General features: G+C 39.0%; 1 protein-coding gene across 1 annotated transcript; it reads right to left on the bottom strand.

The window, feature by feature from the left end:
- Positions 1-14511: 14511 nt before the first annotated feature.
- Positions 14512-15195, bottom strand: LOC139716132 (uncharacterized). Its single transcript, XM_071627690.1, has one exon. It carries the CDS (start codon positions 15193-15195, stop codon positions 14512-14514), a length of 684 nt encoding a protein of 227 aa, XP_071483791.1.

The following is a 15195-nucleotide window of genomic DNA, read 5'->3' on the forward strand; positions in this document are numbered from 1 at the left end:
ATTTCATCGGTGGTCCCTGATGCCGTTTGCTGGCTTAGTCGATTCTAATAGACATAAAATTATTAATCAAATACAGCCAGCATGTCACGATGATCGTTTTCAAGTGAAATCAATATGTCATCACCATTATCATCAACAGTAACATAACTATTACTACGTCAAGTAAAATCATGATGAAAAATAGTGTCAACGTTATTGTCGTTATTGTCATTAATCTCATTATCATAACTGAACACCCATCAAACGCGGTAAATCACTATGATAGGCGTGTAATTATGTGTTGGTCTGCGCATTCTTCAAAGCCTACCTGCCAGCGACTTGATAAAGCAGATCAGCTGATAGTGGAACATTTTGTTATATTAAATGGGTTAGTCAAATACCGGTTAGTGATTGGCTAAACACAGTCACGTGATGGAGGCACATTCGTTACGTTCGTCCAAGGGCGAACATTCTTTGTAATGTTCTCCCATGGGAAAACATTTTCACGTAACAAAATGACAGAAGGCCTAGGACCGCACGCACAGTGAATTTGGCTCTGCGCGAGCGAGCGATCGAGTGTGTCGTGCTGGTGGTTGACGTTGACGTATATTTGACTAACCCAAATGATACGAATTATTTATGAGTTGTGAGTGCATAGGGCACGAATATCGCACGAGGCGCGAGATGAGCCACTGGTCTATTCAACAAGGCGCGTAGCGCCGCGTTGAATAGACCAGTGGCGAATCTCGCGCCGAGTGCGGTATTACGTGCCCCAATGCACGAACAAAATCATAAATAATTCGTTTTATACAACACCTTGTCCACAATCACAATACAAAATTAGTGACCGCCAACTCAGGAAGGCCCAAAGAATTAAATGTAACAATTAGGCAGAGAATTGTAAACCATCCTGTGTACTGCTTTCAAACACTCGTCATGATTCGACCACACAGTCACAGGAATCACAAACTCCGCAGGGTCTATACCCATTCTACGCTAACGTTAGATCGAGTTAGGCCTGACTGTTAGGCCGATCTGAGATGTCGGTAGATCTAGTGTGTATAGGTCTAGACTTTGTCTATTTCCGAAAATGATTTTGTATAAAAACACAGAAAAATAATCAAATTACGGTTTCTCAACTTGAAATGGAGTCTTGATTTTGGGATCACTGTGGTTCACGTAGCAGATCAGAGTCAAAAGTAAAAACACAGCAGTAGGTATAAAGGTCGCGATACATGCAACTAGCTAGGTAAAGTAACTGCGCGTACACGATAACGTTGCAGTACTCCGCCGCGCCTGGTCTGTGAGACTTACCGGCAGCGCAGCGCAGCCGGCCAGCACGTACATAGCTTGTACAATGTAGTTTGCTGGCGCTTTGCTACAACGGGTGTGAGCCACAGAACTCTGTGAGCGGCCGGCCATGCATTAGTAGCCCCCCGCGAAGCCGTGCTATAGTACCTTCGAGCCGTGCAATAGGCCCATGCCAGGGGCCTATTGTATGGCTGTCACTCTCAATGAGTTTGATAGGTATTTTCTATTGAATGTCATGTGACATGTTCTTGGCCAATCACAATTCGACATCATTCTGAGGTGTTGTATAATATATAACAGATGATGACTTTTGTTGTCGGGAACATGTACCAAACGTTCCACCCTCAGGGTTTAAAATGCTATTTCGGGAGGCTATAAGTCCCTCGACTTCGTCTCGGAACTTATAACCTCCCTCAATAGCATTTCAAACCCCTCGGGTGGAACATTCGTTATGTTCCCTCCCCCGCCAGTCATCATCTATAATAATGTTCACCTATGGGAGGACAAGGAGATATTAAGACTGATGTCCATTTTAGTCCAATTTACCTTCTGACCCTGCTCGAGAGAACACAGTGTCCCACAGTGTGTTCACAATGTGTTCACATATAGTCGACTATGTTAAAACGCTTGAATTTAACATTGTGGAGATGATTTCACACTGTGGTTTGGTTTCTCACAGACAGTTCACATAACAGGTTCTGTTTCACATAGCATTTTGAATGTGTTCACAATGTTGAAACGTTCGAATTTAATAGTGTGAACAGACTTCACACTGTGTTTACAATGCGTTCACATTGTATTTCACACTGTGGAACTGTGGCTTTGGAGTGCCTAAACACAAGCATCTACTCCATGCTCAATAGAGATTTAGTAAGAAAATATTTTAAACTATCTATATCGAAAAAGTCAGTGACTTTTTGTTTTCCGGAATACACAGAGTGTTTTATTCTAGGGCCCGAATTCACGAAGGCAGTACAATCTTTGTCCATTAAACCATGGACAAAGACCGTAGTTTTGTAGAGTTTTGTATGGGGCCCCAAGTGTCGCATGGCCTATTTCATAACGAAATGACTGGTTTCGTAACGAAATAGGCCACGCGACACTTGGCGCCCCATACAAACTATGGTCTTTGTCCATGGTTTATTATGGACAAAGATTGTACCACCATCATGAATTCGACCTAAGAGTTGCAGGTGCTATTTCGCAGATGTTGTGTGCTATGGACCTAAGTTGTAAGCTTTCCTCCTTCAACAGCATTTCAATCAATCTATTCTGCATGTGTCATTCCTGTCTCGTTTCATTTTCTAGGTCGTTTTTGCTTTTCTGCCTTTTTTCTGCGCCTTGAGCCTTTAACCAGCTCACATAGACTTTCCCGATTTGTGTTCCCGAGTCCCGCATGAGCTCCAAGACCTCAAGATCGTGGGTTTGCTAAAACAGCAACGACAAAACCATTACATTTTGTCAGTCCGAAATATCGGAACAGTCTTGGGCCGAATATAAATGACAGTTCTATTCCTTCATTTTCAAACACAGTCTGAACAGCGGTTACAGTTTGTTATTCAGAAGGTTCGTGAATCCGAAAATGAAATAAGTATTCTTAAGGACTTTATTTCATTTTCGGATTTCGGTACCTCGGAATAGCGAACCTCTGGAATACCGCACAAAGGTTCGGGTTAGTGAACCCCAACTATTTCATTTTAGGATCAACGTACCTTCGAAATAACGAAGAACACCCCGTGGAAAAAAAAAACAACCAAGCAAACAAACATACATACACACACACACATTTCACTGAACAAATACAGTAGTTTCCACTTAAATCGGATAGTGTTAATCAAAGCATAATATACCCGATTAAAGCCCCTTTTAGTCCTTAACCTATTGCGTCACAATCTTCTCGAATCGTCTCTCCGTGATCATCCGTGCTACTGTACCTCTGACATAAATAGGCCTATTAAAGTGTAAGCAGTTTACGATTGGAGGCACTCCCTATTCTTTCTTGAAGGTACCGTGTGCATCCATGTAGACTTCAAATATCATATCATATATCTTGGATCCGAGAAGTTTGTACTAACACAGGTTTTATCCAGGTTTGAAATTCCATGTACTGTATGTTACTAATACAAATAATCCTATTGCAAATTACCATGTGACGAACATAGATGAAGGCTAATATGCACACCATCATTTCGCAGATAGCAGACGTACCTAGGAGCGGAAGAGGTCGAAGGGCACTTGCAAAAGAAAAAAAAGACGAAGAAAAAAAAAGGATCCACTTCGAAACTCATCTCCTCCTGAAAAAGAATCCGATGGAGGCCTAGACCAGTACGTGTAGGGTAACAACTCCTCAGCCATCAGAGCCCACACTCGAGGGAGAGAAACATATTGAAAGGCAGCCCTCAATTTCATTAGCTCTGTCCGAAGCCTAAGAAGGCGCCAGACTTGTACATTTGTGAGGAGAGCAGGAACGGTGTAGGTCCATTTAACTGCTGTACAATAATAAAATCACCAGTCAGTATTTCGCGGATATCCTACAGTAGTAGACGATGTATGTACACCTCCATGTGAGGACCGTGAACTCATCCAGGGGTCTCAATGCTCTTCCTTGAGAATTGAGATCCGATCAAAGTAGCTCCGTATGAGTTTCCGGTGTTGTCCGCGTTGCTACCAAGGAGGTTCGAGAAATGGAGTCACAACAGTCTTGTTCGCTTTGATCTCATGCTCGAAACCGCCACTCAAAAAATATTTGAAGTATGTGTCAAACTGGAGCTGTCTCACAGATAGGAAGTCAATTGATTCAATTGGCATTGCATCATGACTCGTCACTCTCAATGGAAGATATGTCTTTATGATGGTAATTACTTTTCGCTATCCCTATTACAAACGATAGGCGGTAGACAATGGTAAAGGCAAGGGGGTGCGCGAATAGAAATTGCTCAAATATTGCTGAAATAGATATCAAAATTACTCGACTGTACATGTCTGTACGCTAATCTGACATATTAATTGATAAAGAACTATATTTGAAGATGACACCATATCAGATTCATTTGGCGGAAATAAAGAGAAAAGTGATAAAACCGGCCGTCCATGAGGGTAAAATTTCAAACACTTTCACAAAATACAACTCAGATTTACACTTTTGCACATATTTTTGAACGGATTTGACTTTTGTTTTGTATGCTTTATCATTAGAAATAAAGACAGAATAAACTGACCAGAAAGAATATAAATTATTAGTGGAAAAGTGAGCAAAGAAAATGGGATTCCATCGGGATTCGAACCCGAGACCTCCGGATTGCTAGACCGGTGCTCTACCGACTGAGCTATAGAAAGCCCTAGTGCAGTGTTCGTCCCAGAAACCCTTAATTCTCAATGCTCGGGTGGTCAGAAGCTATAGCAGTGTGTTTGTGTGTGACACACACGCACACACTTGAACCTGGCATAAACCCGAAGGATAATTCAACTTGGGGATAAATGCGAGGGATCACCGAAGTGATGCAGCTTTTTGAGTTTGTAACAAATAAAGACAGAATAAACTGACCAGAAAGAATATAAATTATTAGTGGAAAAGTGAGCAAAGAAAATGGGATTCCATTGGGATTCGAACCCGAGGCAGTGAAATTTCATTGCATTTGATATATAAACGAGCAGCAAATTATACCCGATATTATGTTAGCGTTAAAAATGAATCTTCAGATTGCTCAGAAAGATGGCAGCTCAAGCATCGAACATCAAAGGCACAAATGCACCTGTGGAATTATTTTGTCCGTCCATAGAAAACTGACAGCTGATTGAATGATTATAGTCAGTTGTAACTCCATCTCTCGAACCTCCTTGTTGCCGCCTTGTCTGCCCGTGTTCACACCGTATTCTTTATAGTTCGAATCGTATAATCCACTGAAAGGATATCGCGATGTTCCACGCCGAATCACCCAGGATTAAGATCCGGGATAATCCGTCATGGTATCCTGGCGTGAAATGTAAAGGTAATGGGGCTTTAATGTAATGGGACTCCTACTTATAAAGTGAAAAATTTTCCGGAGGTATTGCAACGATCGAGCTTGTTACTATGCCATGCTGAGTCTGCACATTGCAGTGTACGCCTCGTGGACAAATTGAGTCATAACATAATAGTCTATATCGATCAGACAAGTGGCGAAACTCTATTCTTCTGTAGTCAATTGTGACGTACCGAACTATAGGCCCGACTTGCCATAGAAATTTTCCAGCCTCCAGATTTCCAAGATTGAATGGGAGTTCCAGACGCCGGAAAAGTACTCCAAGTATTCTCTATCATGCTAGTGTGGACGCACGGTCGGTTTTAATGTAGGCATGTTCTCTGAACGATTGTGCAAGGAACTGTGTGGGTGCCACATAATTATGAAGCTAAGCTGTTCAGTGGCCTTCTTGGTGATTTCTTAAATATTGTGTTGAACATTAAAGTCACTATACATGGACAGAGTCAGTCGTAGAGACCTGGGGTACGTCTCATGAAGTAAAATAAAAGTCTTTACGCTCATAATGTACTCTGTAGATATTTTTCAAATCCAATTCATGAACTCCCATAAGTGTGTCTTATGAGTGAAAAGTCTCTCATAAGACATTCATGAAACGGACCCCAGACGTTTTTTTTTTCACATTTTTCCAAGGAGGAGAAGAAAGGAAAAGAGGATCGAGGAACATTAATTGGGGAGATAGCACTTCTATTTATTTCCTCAACATTTTATTAATGCTAACGAGTACATATCAGGATAGTATTTTCTTCCGTCCACTTCTTCAATAATGTGTGCATTTGTGAGTGCATGTGTGTGTGTGTGTGTGTGTGTGTGTGTGTGAGAGAGAGAGAGTTTGTGTGTGTGTGTGTGTGTGTACCTCCCTTGAACATTGTTGGGATTAAGTCAACTTAATTATGCTGAAATGCAGTACGATAAACGTCAGGGTGCCGATACGGGGACGGGGTGTGACGGGGGTACATATAGGGTATGCGCCCAAACAATTTCAGGGGTGTCACCGATGAATTATAAATTTATCTCTTCTTGGAAAAACAAAATTTTACCCTCGATATGTTCTAAATGGGGACGAAATTTGAACAGACCCCCTGAAAACTGCAAGAATGGAAAGAATCATAATTATGATATTTCGTTTCACTCTGGAAATTGGTTTGAGATATTTTCTGTATAAGATAGTAAATAGGATTTTGTCTTTTGAATAAACCGTATAAGCTGAAAACGTCAGCAGTGCGAAATGTTCGTTTTGTAAAGAAGAGTTGAAAGATATTGTACATTTATATATATATATATATATATATATATATATATATATGAACGTGAGTCAATCTGGAATGAAACAGAAAAGTTGATAAATAATGGTTCCACAGACCACAGAAAAAAGGTTTAGGCTGGAATTCTTTTTTTTTGCGGGGGGGGGGGGCTTTCCTTTAAACCAAAAGTAGAAAGAAAAACGACGCTTTAAACTGTGTTGTGATTCTGATTAATCAGATTGTGATTAAGCAACATTGCTTGGAAAAGGTTAAAGAACAAAGTTTCTACGTTTAAGTTTATGAATAAAAAGAATATTGAATATCATGCAGATGAGATATATCCTTATTCTGTGTCGAGTGCTCTTAACAAGTTCAATTTAAAGTGGCAGTCACTCTAACATTTGTTTATGTAAACGACAACGAGAAAAATGTTAAGAGAAAACGAGAGTATGGATGAAGATGAGTTGTAATATATTGATATTGAGACTATAGAATAGTCCTTGGAGGGCTAAAAAAAAGCTGAAAGGCAAAGATGCTTTAAAAAAGCTTTCAGAATCAAATGATATATTTCACTATTGCATATAGTACTGACTCTAGTGCACATAAGACGCATGAAACTCACAAAACCTGCATCTGAAATGCACACAATACACTGTATTAGAAGATTCGGCATTTTGTTCTATTAAACCCTGTATAGAAAATAACAAATATAACGCCGTGTGTTTAATTCGCCTCCCTCAGACAACAACAGCATCACAAAATCATAAATTCAGCTAGCAGTGCTTACGCTCTGTATTTGAATATTTGAATACTAGTTTTCAAACTGATTAATGATGACAATCGTGAACAATAAAGAACCCCGGAAATGTTCGTCTAAATCGAAGTGTAAATTCCTACAAGTGTATAAGACTGAATGATTTTACAAATTTACTAAATATTGCGTTTCCCAAATTTACAATTATTTATAGTGATTCGGCAGACATTTTGGTTATATAGATAGTTAAGCTTAATTGATTTCGTTGGAGTACAAGTTAGAATGTTTGGATTTATCATACTCACTGGAATAACAGAAAAGAGTGTAGTTGACAATATTTTTTCCTTCAGTTTACGCCGGAACCTTTCCGAGACATTTTTTTTTTAAACTAACCTCCCACTAATACGAACTTGAAATATTACTCTCTAATGCTATATAAGATTGTATTACCTGTTCATTCTGTTTATAGTACATGACATAATTATATCGATGATATACCGGAGCGCCGATCAACTCGTATGTAATAGACCATCTACACTATCTCCTTCAAAGAGATCGTTTCACACCAAACGTTTCAATTTCATCAAAGGCCGCTACTCACACTTGTATGGAATAGAAGGCGATTATATCTATATAGGTTTAATTACAAACCCTATCCTCAAAGCAGTATCATAGTATTAAAGCAATCAAACAACGAGGAAGATCAGACCTGACCGTGTAACGACTCGCATAAATGACCGTCATGCCACACAAACGGATTCGTTCGTTAGCCTGCATTATAAACGTCATGCACTACATATTATTTATGATAATTTATGTACTACGTTCCTGAATGACATTCAGACCTTGACAATGAATGACGCGCACGGAAATGCAACTACACCGAGACGTCATGCTCAGTATTAAATCTGTATGAAAAATTGAATAGCATAAAATCCAGGTTTTTGGCATTATCCCAGTTTCACATCTTCATGATAACACCATGCTTTTACTGAGAAGATTAGACTCACACAATAAACCATTGCTCATGTATGAAATGCGATACATGAATGCGTTTGCCACTACCTACTAGTATGTCATTAACATTGTGTAGGTAGCACAGCAGCGCTGTTATAGTCCAGCGGATATAGAAAAAATCATGCACTTTATGGTAAAAGCACCATACTTGGTACACGTGTACATGATGCCAATATAAGTCATTTCTGATATGGAAGCCACTCTGATTCTCCCTTTGGCGGCCGTGGCGGCCATTTATTTTTTCAAAATGGCCACCATGTGATATAGCAATGCTGTGTATTTTGGAAACTATAAGTCCGATTGTCGTGATTCTTGTACCAAAGTATAGGTTTTGAGGGTCAAGGATTCCAATAAAATAATTTTTGAGTGGATAAAACCATGGCAACCTACTTCTTGGCGGCCATTTTGAAAAAAAATATGGCCACCATGTTAGATAAAAACATATCCTTAAAGCGTATGGACAAAGGGTCATGACTCTGGTACCAACTTAAATGTTTTTGGGTCAAGGATTCCCATAAATTCAACTGTAAGTGAATATGAATCGCTTCATCCTACGTTTGGCGGCCATTTTAATGAATATGGCTGCCATACAACAGAAAATGAACATTGTATATCTTCGAACTCAAAAGATATATAATCACGATTCAAGTGTAAAAGTATAGTTTTGGGGTGAAGGTTTTCAATTTAATGATGTTTTAGCAAAGTGAATAGGTTCATCACATCCTTTGTTTTGGCGGCTATTTGATAAAATGGCCTCCTTCCAGTTATATAGTGTATGATTGTTATGAAAGCGGGATGCCCATTGTGGATTGATTCTGGTGTAAACGTTTGTTTTAGAGTTCAACAATTACTTGTTCACTCATTTTCACTATTCTAATGTGGAACATCTGGGCATAGTTGACTTTGGAAGCATTTTGGAAAATAAGCTCAACTTCCTTTATAGGATTTCTGTGTGTACAGTGTATGTGAAAAACATGATCTTCACAATTTCATGTCTGAAGTACATATTTCTCAAGATTATACAGTTTCTAGAAATATAGACTCTCGCATTCTCTGGTCCCTGGACCATGGAATGAAAATCATAGTTTCCAACCAATAATATAGTACATCTGTTTTCTTTGGAAATATGACACTAAGTGTGAGAAAACTTCTAAAACTTATCGGGTCACTTTCATACATCAAATGTAAACACACTACAGTTATATATGTCTGTAAAATCCATGATTGACCAGGCTGTTCTGATACTTACAACTACACTGAATGTTATACATCAAATGATAAAGTAAATATAATAGGTATCATACGATACATCTTTATAGGTTGACATCTAATTGTAATTTGCAGCGTAGTGGGTAAAGAATTGGCCTCATGAAAACAAATCAGATCTTCTGCCAAAAGTTTTGTATCCTATACCAACATCATTTCTTATAGACAAAGCTGGACATGATAGTTTTTTTGTGTGTGTCATCATCTTGACATATGAATATGATGTACTTGGTCCAATCTGTTTCTTTCCTGGGAGCTGGTTTCTCGGTTGAAATGAGCTTTGCTTTTGAAGCCATGTTATCTTACAAATAAACCCAATTACCAATTACTTAAAAAGATAACATTTTATGTAAATGTGCTTCACAGAGGTAAAGCAAAAAACTTATGTGTACATTTTTTTTCTAGAAATGTGACAAACATTTTTGTTAAATGGATTTGTGCTTGTGAATTTGACCTGTTGATGACTGGTATTTGTAAAGAACAAGAACAAGGAAATATCAAATTATCTGTTTCTGTGTGTAGTTCTACTCTGAATACATTACTTGTTATAGTTGATTTATGCATTAATTTTCATCAATGATTTTAGCCTCTTGAACTGAATTTTACCCTACCCTAACCCCAAAGAAATTATACAAATATATATTTGATGCATTTGCCATTCTCATATGGAATAAGGATTAAGGTTTCATAATTCGAAAGCTACTTCTACAGGTAAATGGACGGTGGGCATTTCAACGCAATTTTATAACGTAACAGCGCCCATCCAAAATATAAACTACAAGAAAAATTATGCTAATATTTATGAATTTAAGGAAAACCTCAAAGAAATACAAATTTTGGGGTTCATAATTATTGGAAGATAAACTGCAGAATAAAATATTCAGTATATCGATCTTTCTACTTACCGGCACCAGTAGAAATACTGAAGACGTTCTCTAAAACGCACCTGCATCTACATAATTATGCATTAACGTTCATCACCGCTCATCAATGGATGATCAGGAACAACAATTGTTTTGGATTGTCAGAGCTCATTTGATTCCTTTATAATCAGATTCCTTATAATTTTGTGTAACAGTTTTGACAAATAATGAACAAGAACTGAGAACTTTAGAAATCAATAGGTCTTATAAGACTGCAATAATCATGTTTTTGTGGCTGAAAACTATGACAGTACACTTATTGTACCCTCCTGTCTATGCATCCATAATTGGGGGGAAGGTCTTCTATTCCATTCTCACCATTTACTCTACCTAACTGATATTCAACATAATTATCTTTATAGTATTCCAGGCATGCAACAATTGTACTTATTTGATGTTCAATACCTATACTTGAATAGTAAATGTGATAGAGTTATGGTCAATCAACAACATTCAATGAACAATAAAGAACTAAACGCTGCACCAACAAAGGAGGTTCATTTACCAATAATAGGTGAACGATTCTTGTCAATGGGACAATACATATGGCAAGTGAGGGTGTATGATTATATATATATATATATATATATATATATATATATATATATATGGTGGCCCCTCAGAAAACAGATACGAATATTTTTTTTTTCAAAACCAAAACGAAATTGTCCAATTTGGTTGAGTACTTTTCTTTCTAGACATGTTTTTGTTGATCATTAATTTCTTACTTTATTTCATCAAAGCTCAAAAACGGAGACTACCCAACAATTGAAGGTGAATTTTCGACAATAATCCTATTCAAGCATTCCACATTGTGATATGCGGCCTCAATTCTTTGTTAGTCTCCCAAGGCAGTGGCTTTTGTTCGATGCTTAAATTTGTTGAATTGACCTAAGAAATTTACGCTCGACCCGTCTTTACAAAAACATCTGTAGAATAAAAAATACTCAACCAAATAGGATGATTTTGGTGTCATTCTCCTCTAGATAGATTCTTTATAACTTTATGTCATTCATTTTTGCATAAAGTAATGCAAATGTGCAAATTATTTGCAAAAACTCGCGTTTCCATTAATTCTAGGCCACGCTGTATATAATGTGTATGTGTGTGCGTGTGTGTGTGTGTGTGTATGCATATTCTATGTAGTGCGGCAGTCATATTTATCGAAATGGACCTGAAAACGAGATGTGTTAGTTCTATTCATCAGCAAATGCTTGTTTAAAATCATCGACCCCCATTAGTTTCAAAGACGTACAGTATAGTATATATTGCGGTGGCCATGTTTTAAAATGGCAGCCAAAATATAAAATATGATGGTTGTACACGATAAGATGTATCCATTTAAATAATTGAACCTCAAAAACATATTTTTGTACCAGAATCATAAAGATGCATCCATTGGTTTTAAAGATATATGAATAGAATGTAGAGCGGCAGTCATAGTTTTTTTCAAAATGGCCGCTAATAAGTAGGTTGTCATGGTTTTATCCTCTCAAAAATTATTTTATTGGAATCCTTGACCCTCAAAACCTATACTTTGGTACAAGAATCACGACAATCGGACTTGTAGTTTCCAAAATACACAGCATTGCTATATCACATGGCGGCCATTTTGAAAAATGGCCGCCACGGCCGCAACAGGCAGAATCAGAGTGGCTTCCATATCAAAAATGACTTGTATTGGCATCATGTACACGTGTGCCAAGTATGGTGCTTTTACCATAATGTGCATGATTCACCCTATATGTGCTCTATATCCGCTGGACTATTATAGGCTGATAAGGTGTTCTATATATGTCACGGTTGACTCGTTTGGTACTCTAACCGCTTGCTACAAACAGAGAAGACCCTCCGCGATATCTTAAATTACACAGCCACTGGTTACCGTGATGTGTTTATCTGTTTATTGGGGCTTCCAAGCGTGCTTAAGAGACAGACTAGAGTAGTAATGTCACAGTGGCGACGTTATTAAAGATAAATGACAATTAAGGGCAGGGAAAATGTTCGAAGCAGTCGTTCAAAGTAAATAATACTCACGATTATCTCGCAGCAGCAAACGTCTGCTATGTCAAGACTGCACTTTTAATAGCACTCACCACTCCGCTCAGGTGGTTACGAGCACCCGCGGGAGCTCGACGAATCCGCAAGGAGTTGGGTGGAAGTGTAGGGTGCCCTTTATACGGCTTTTCACTCATCCAGTGTAGTACACACGCATCAAAAAGGGCATGTTTTTAGACGTACGGTGTCATGTGCGTTTTCCCACTTAAAGGGGAGGGGGTGCATGCGTACTTCATTTTTTTCATGTTTCATGTCCAAAAACATATCAAATGTAATCTTTCTTCGAAAACAGTCACCCAATTTTATGAGAATGATATTTTGACAATTACATTCGTTAGCCTACTCCAGTGCACTTTTCCTTTGTCATTATACTATGTATAGACAATATTAGGGGGACGGGGATCTCACATATTTTTTTCTCTTTTTAACGGAATGATAAGCTAGATGCACGGTACTTGTCTTATTATACTTACACACACACACACAAACACACACACACACACACACACACACACACACATATATATATATATATATATAGAGAGAGAGAGAGAGAGAGAGAGAGAGGCTGAGAGAGAGTGTGTGTGTGTGTGTGTGCTATGCTCGTTTTGCATTGCGTTGAGAGTCCCTCACCACATAGCCTTTTGTCAATAGTCCATGGGCCAAGACCGAAAAATGGGTTATTGGTACCACCTGAGGTGGCAAAACCTTTTTGATGTCATTTTGTTTGTCGGACATAGATATGTTTATCAAGCTATGATAGCATTTCCAAATGAGTAGCTTAGTCATGATAAATGAATTTTTAACCAATTTGGTCTCGTTTTTATATTCCTATATACTTCTGAATCGAAACTAACCGCTATACAAAGAAGAGCACCGTCTCCTGTATGTCCACAGGTGTTCTGTTGTAAACGCGACGCGCTTATTCTTTATTCAAGGCAGCGAAGGAAATATCCAAAGGGTTATGATGTCCACAGCTGTCACGCAGTGCACTTAGTCTTTATCTAGAACAATGTACGGTTATCATTATCTAAAGTTCTTAATAAAAGGGATTATCTACACTGTTTTTATACTACCCTTTCAACAAATACATCAGTTTTAAACAAAAATCACTCTGTTCATTTACAACATTATTTATCATAGTGTATTGTAGTGTACCGGTACATTGTTTTTGCATTATCTTTCATTGCTGGATGGAAATAAAGCGACATTGGCGTGGTATTAGCGTTTTTACCGTAGCGTTTTCACCGGAAAATGATAAATAATTGAAAAATACGGTAAAATTCGTAAGGAATTGCTTTTTTGTTGTTGCTGTTTTTAGATAAAAGGATATACACTGTATTATAAGCTTTGGATATTCCTTTGCCGTCTTGAATATTAGACTAAGCGCTGTGGACATCATAACCATTGGATATTCCCTTCGCTGCGTTGAATAAAGACTAAGCGCACCGCGTTTACAACAGAACACCAGTCCTGTGAACATACAGAAGACAGTGCTCTTCTTTGTATAGCGGTTAGTCTCGATTATAGGGATATAACAACAAAACCAAACTGGTTTGAAATTCATTTATTATGACTAAGCTACTCATTTGGAAATGGTATCATAGCTTGATAAGCATATCTATGCCCGACAAACAAAATGACACCAAAAAGGTTTTGCCACCCCAGGTGGTACCAATATCTGGCCTGGCCCATGGACTACAAGGCCCTCTCGTTGTAACGGGCGAGAGAAGTGAGCCCACCCAAGCGCGACAGCGTGAGGCAGCCCACTCGGCTGGGCGCTCCCTCCAGCGAGAAGCCTTGACAAAAGGCTGCTCACCACACAGCAACACGTAAATACACAAGGCGTAAATATTCATAAATGAATGATACACGCCAAAAAATTAAAATAACAAGAACAACAACACACAAAAACAGAAAAGGGAATTATGTATCCTACACTAGCAGCGACTGCAGGTGCTCATGCACCCAGTGATAATGTAACCCCTTCGAATACTAGCGTCTGGATCGACTCCATTCATTTGCTTGAATATATCTTCCGTTTTGACCCACTCCTCCTGACCGTCGAGCCACGTGTCCAGCAGCAGGAAGCGGTCACTCTCTCGATGATATGCTGCTAGCGGACTAAAATGGCCTACCTTGACCACTTCCTCGCCCTGCTTCCAGTGATACTCGTAGTTGACCACGACTCCTTGGCTGGAATCCGTGTGTGAGAGCGCCGCCGTTGCTAGGGAACGGAACTCATCCACGTTGCTGTCGTCTGCGTGAATTCTCCTGGCGGGAATCTCGAAGGACAGGAAAAGGTCTTGGAGCTGTTTCAAAGTAGCTCCAACTTCGCGAACTCGTTCTTCGTCGAGGACCTTGGTCGTCTCAGGAAAGGAGAACAAATTGATATCCCTGTAGGGAACGTCGCTGACGTCACAGAGTGTCTGTTCCCGTTCGTCGGGGTATTTTTTCCCGAAGTAGTGCGCGCTCATGAGAAGGCCAGCGGTCTGGACCCCGCAGTATCCCATGGCGCGCTGCTTTCTGAAGATGCGGACTAAAAGTGTCTGTCTGATGGCCGTGTCGTTCCAAAGATTCTGACCGTCAGCAGAGTACAGGGCTACCACATCTCCGGACTCCAT

This window comes from Diadema antillarum, unplaced genomic scaffold (genome assembly GCF_040938485.1).
Source record: "Diadema antillarum isolate AM-2024a unplaced genomic scaffold, OU_Dant_1.0 scf00000061, whole genome shotgun sequence".
Classification (NCBI taxonomy): Eukaryota; Metazoa; Echinodermata; class Echinoidea; order Diadematoida; family Diadematidae; genus Diadema; species Diadema antillarum.

What these genes read in the sequence shown, in the direction of transcription:
- LOC139716132 (XM_071627690.1), bottom strand. Translation starts at nt 15,195, where the DNA reads ATGGAGTCCGGAGATGTGGTAGCCCTGTACTCTGCTGACGGTCAGAAT.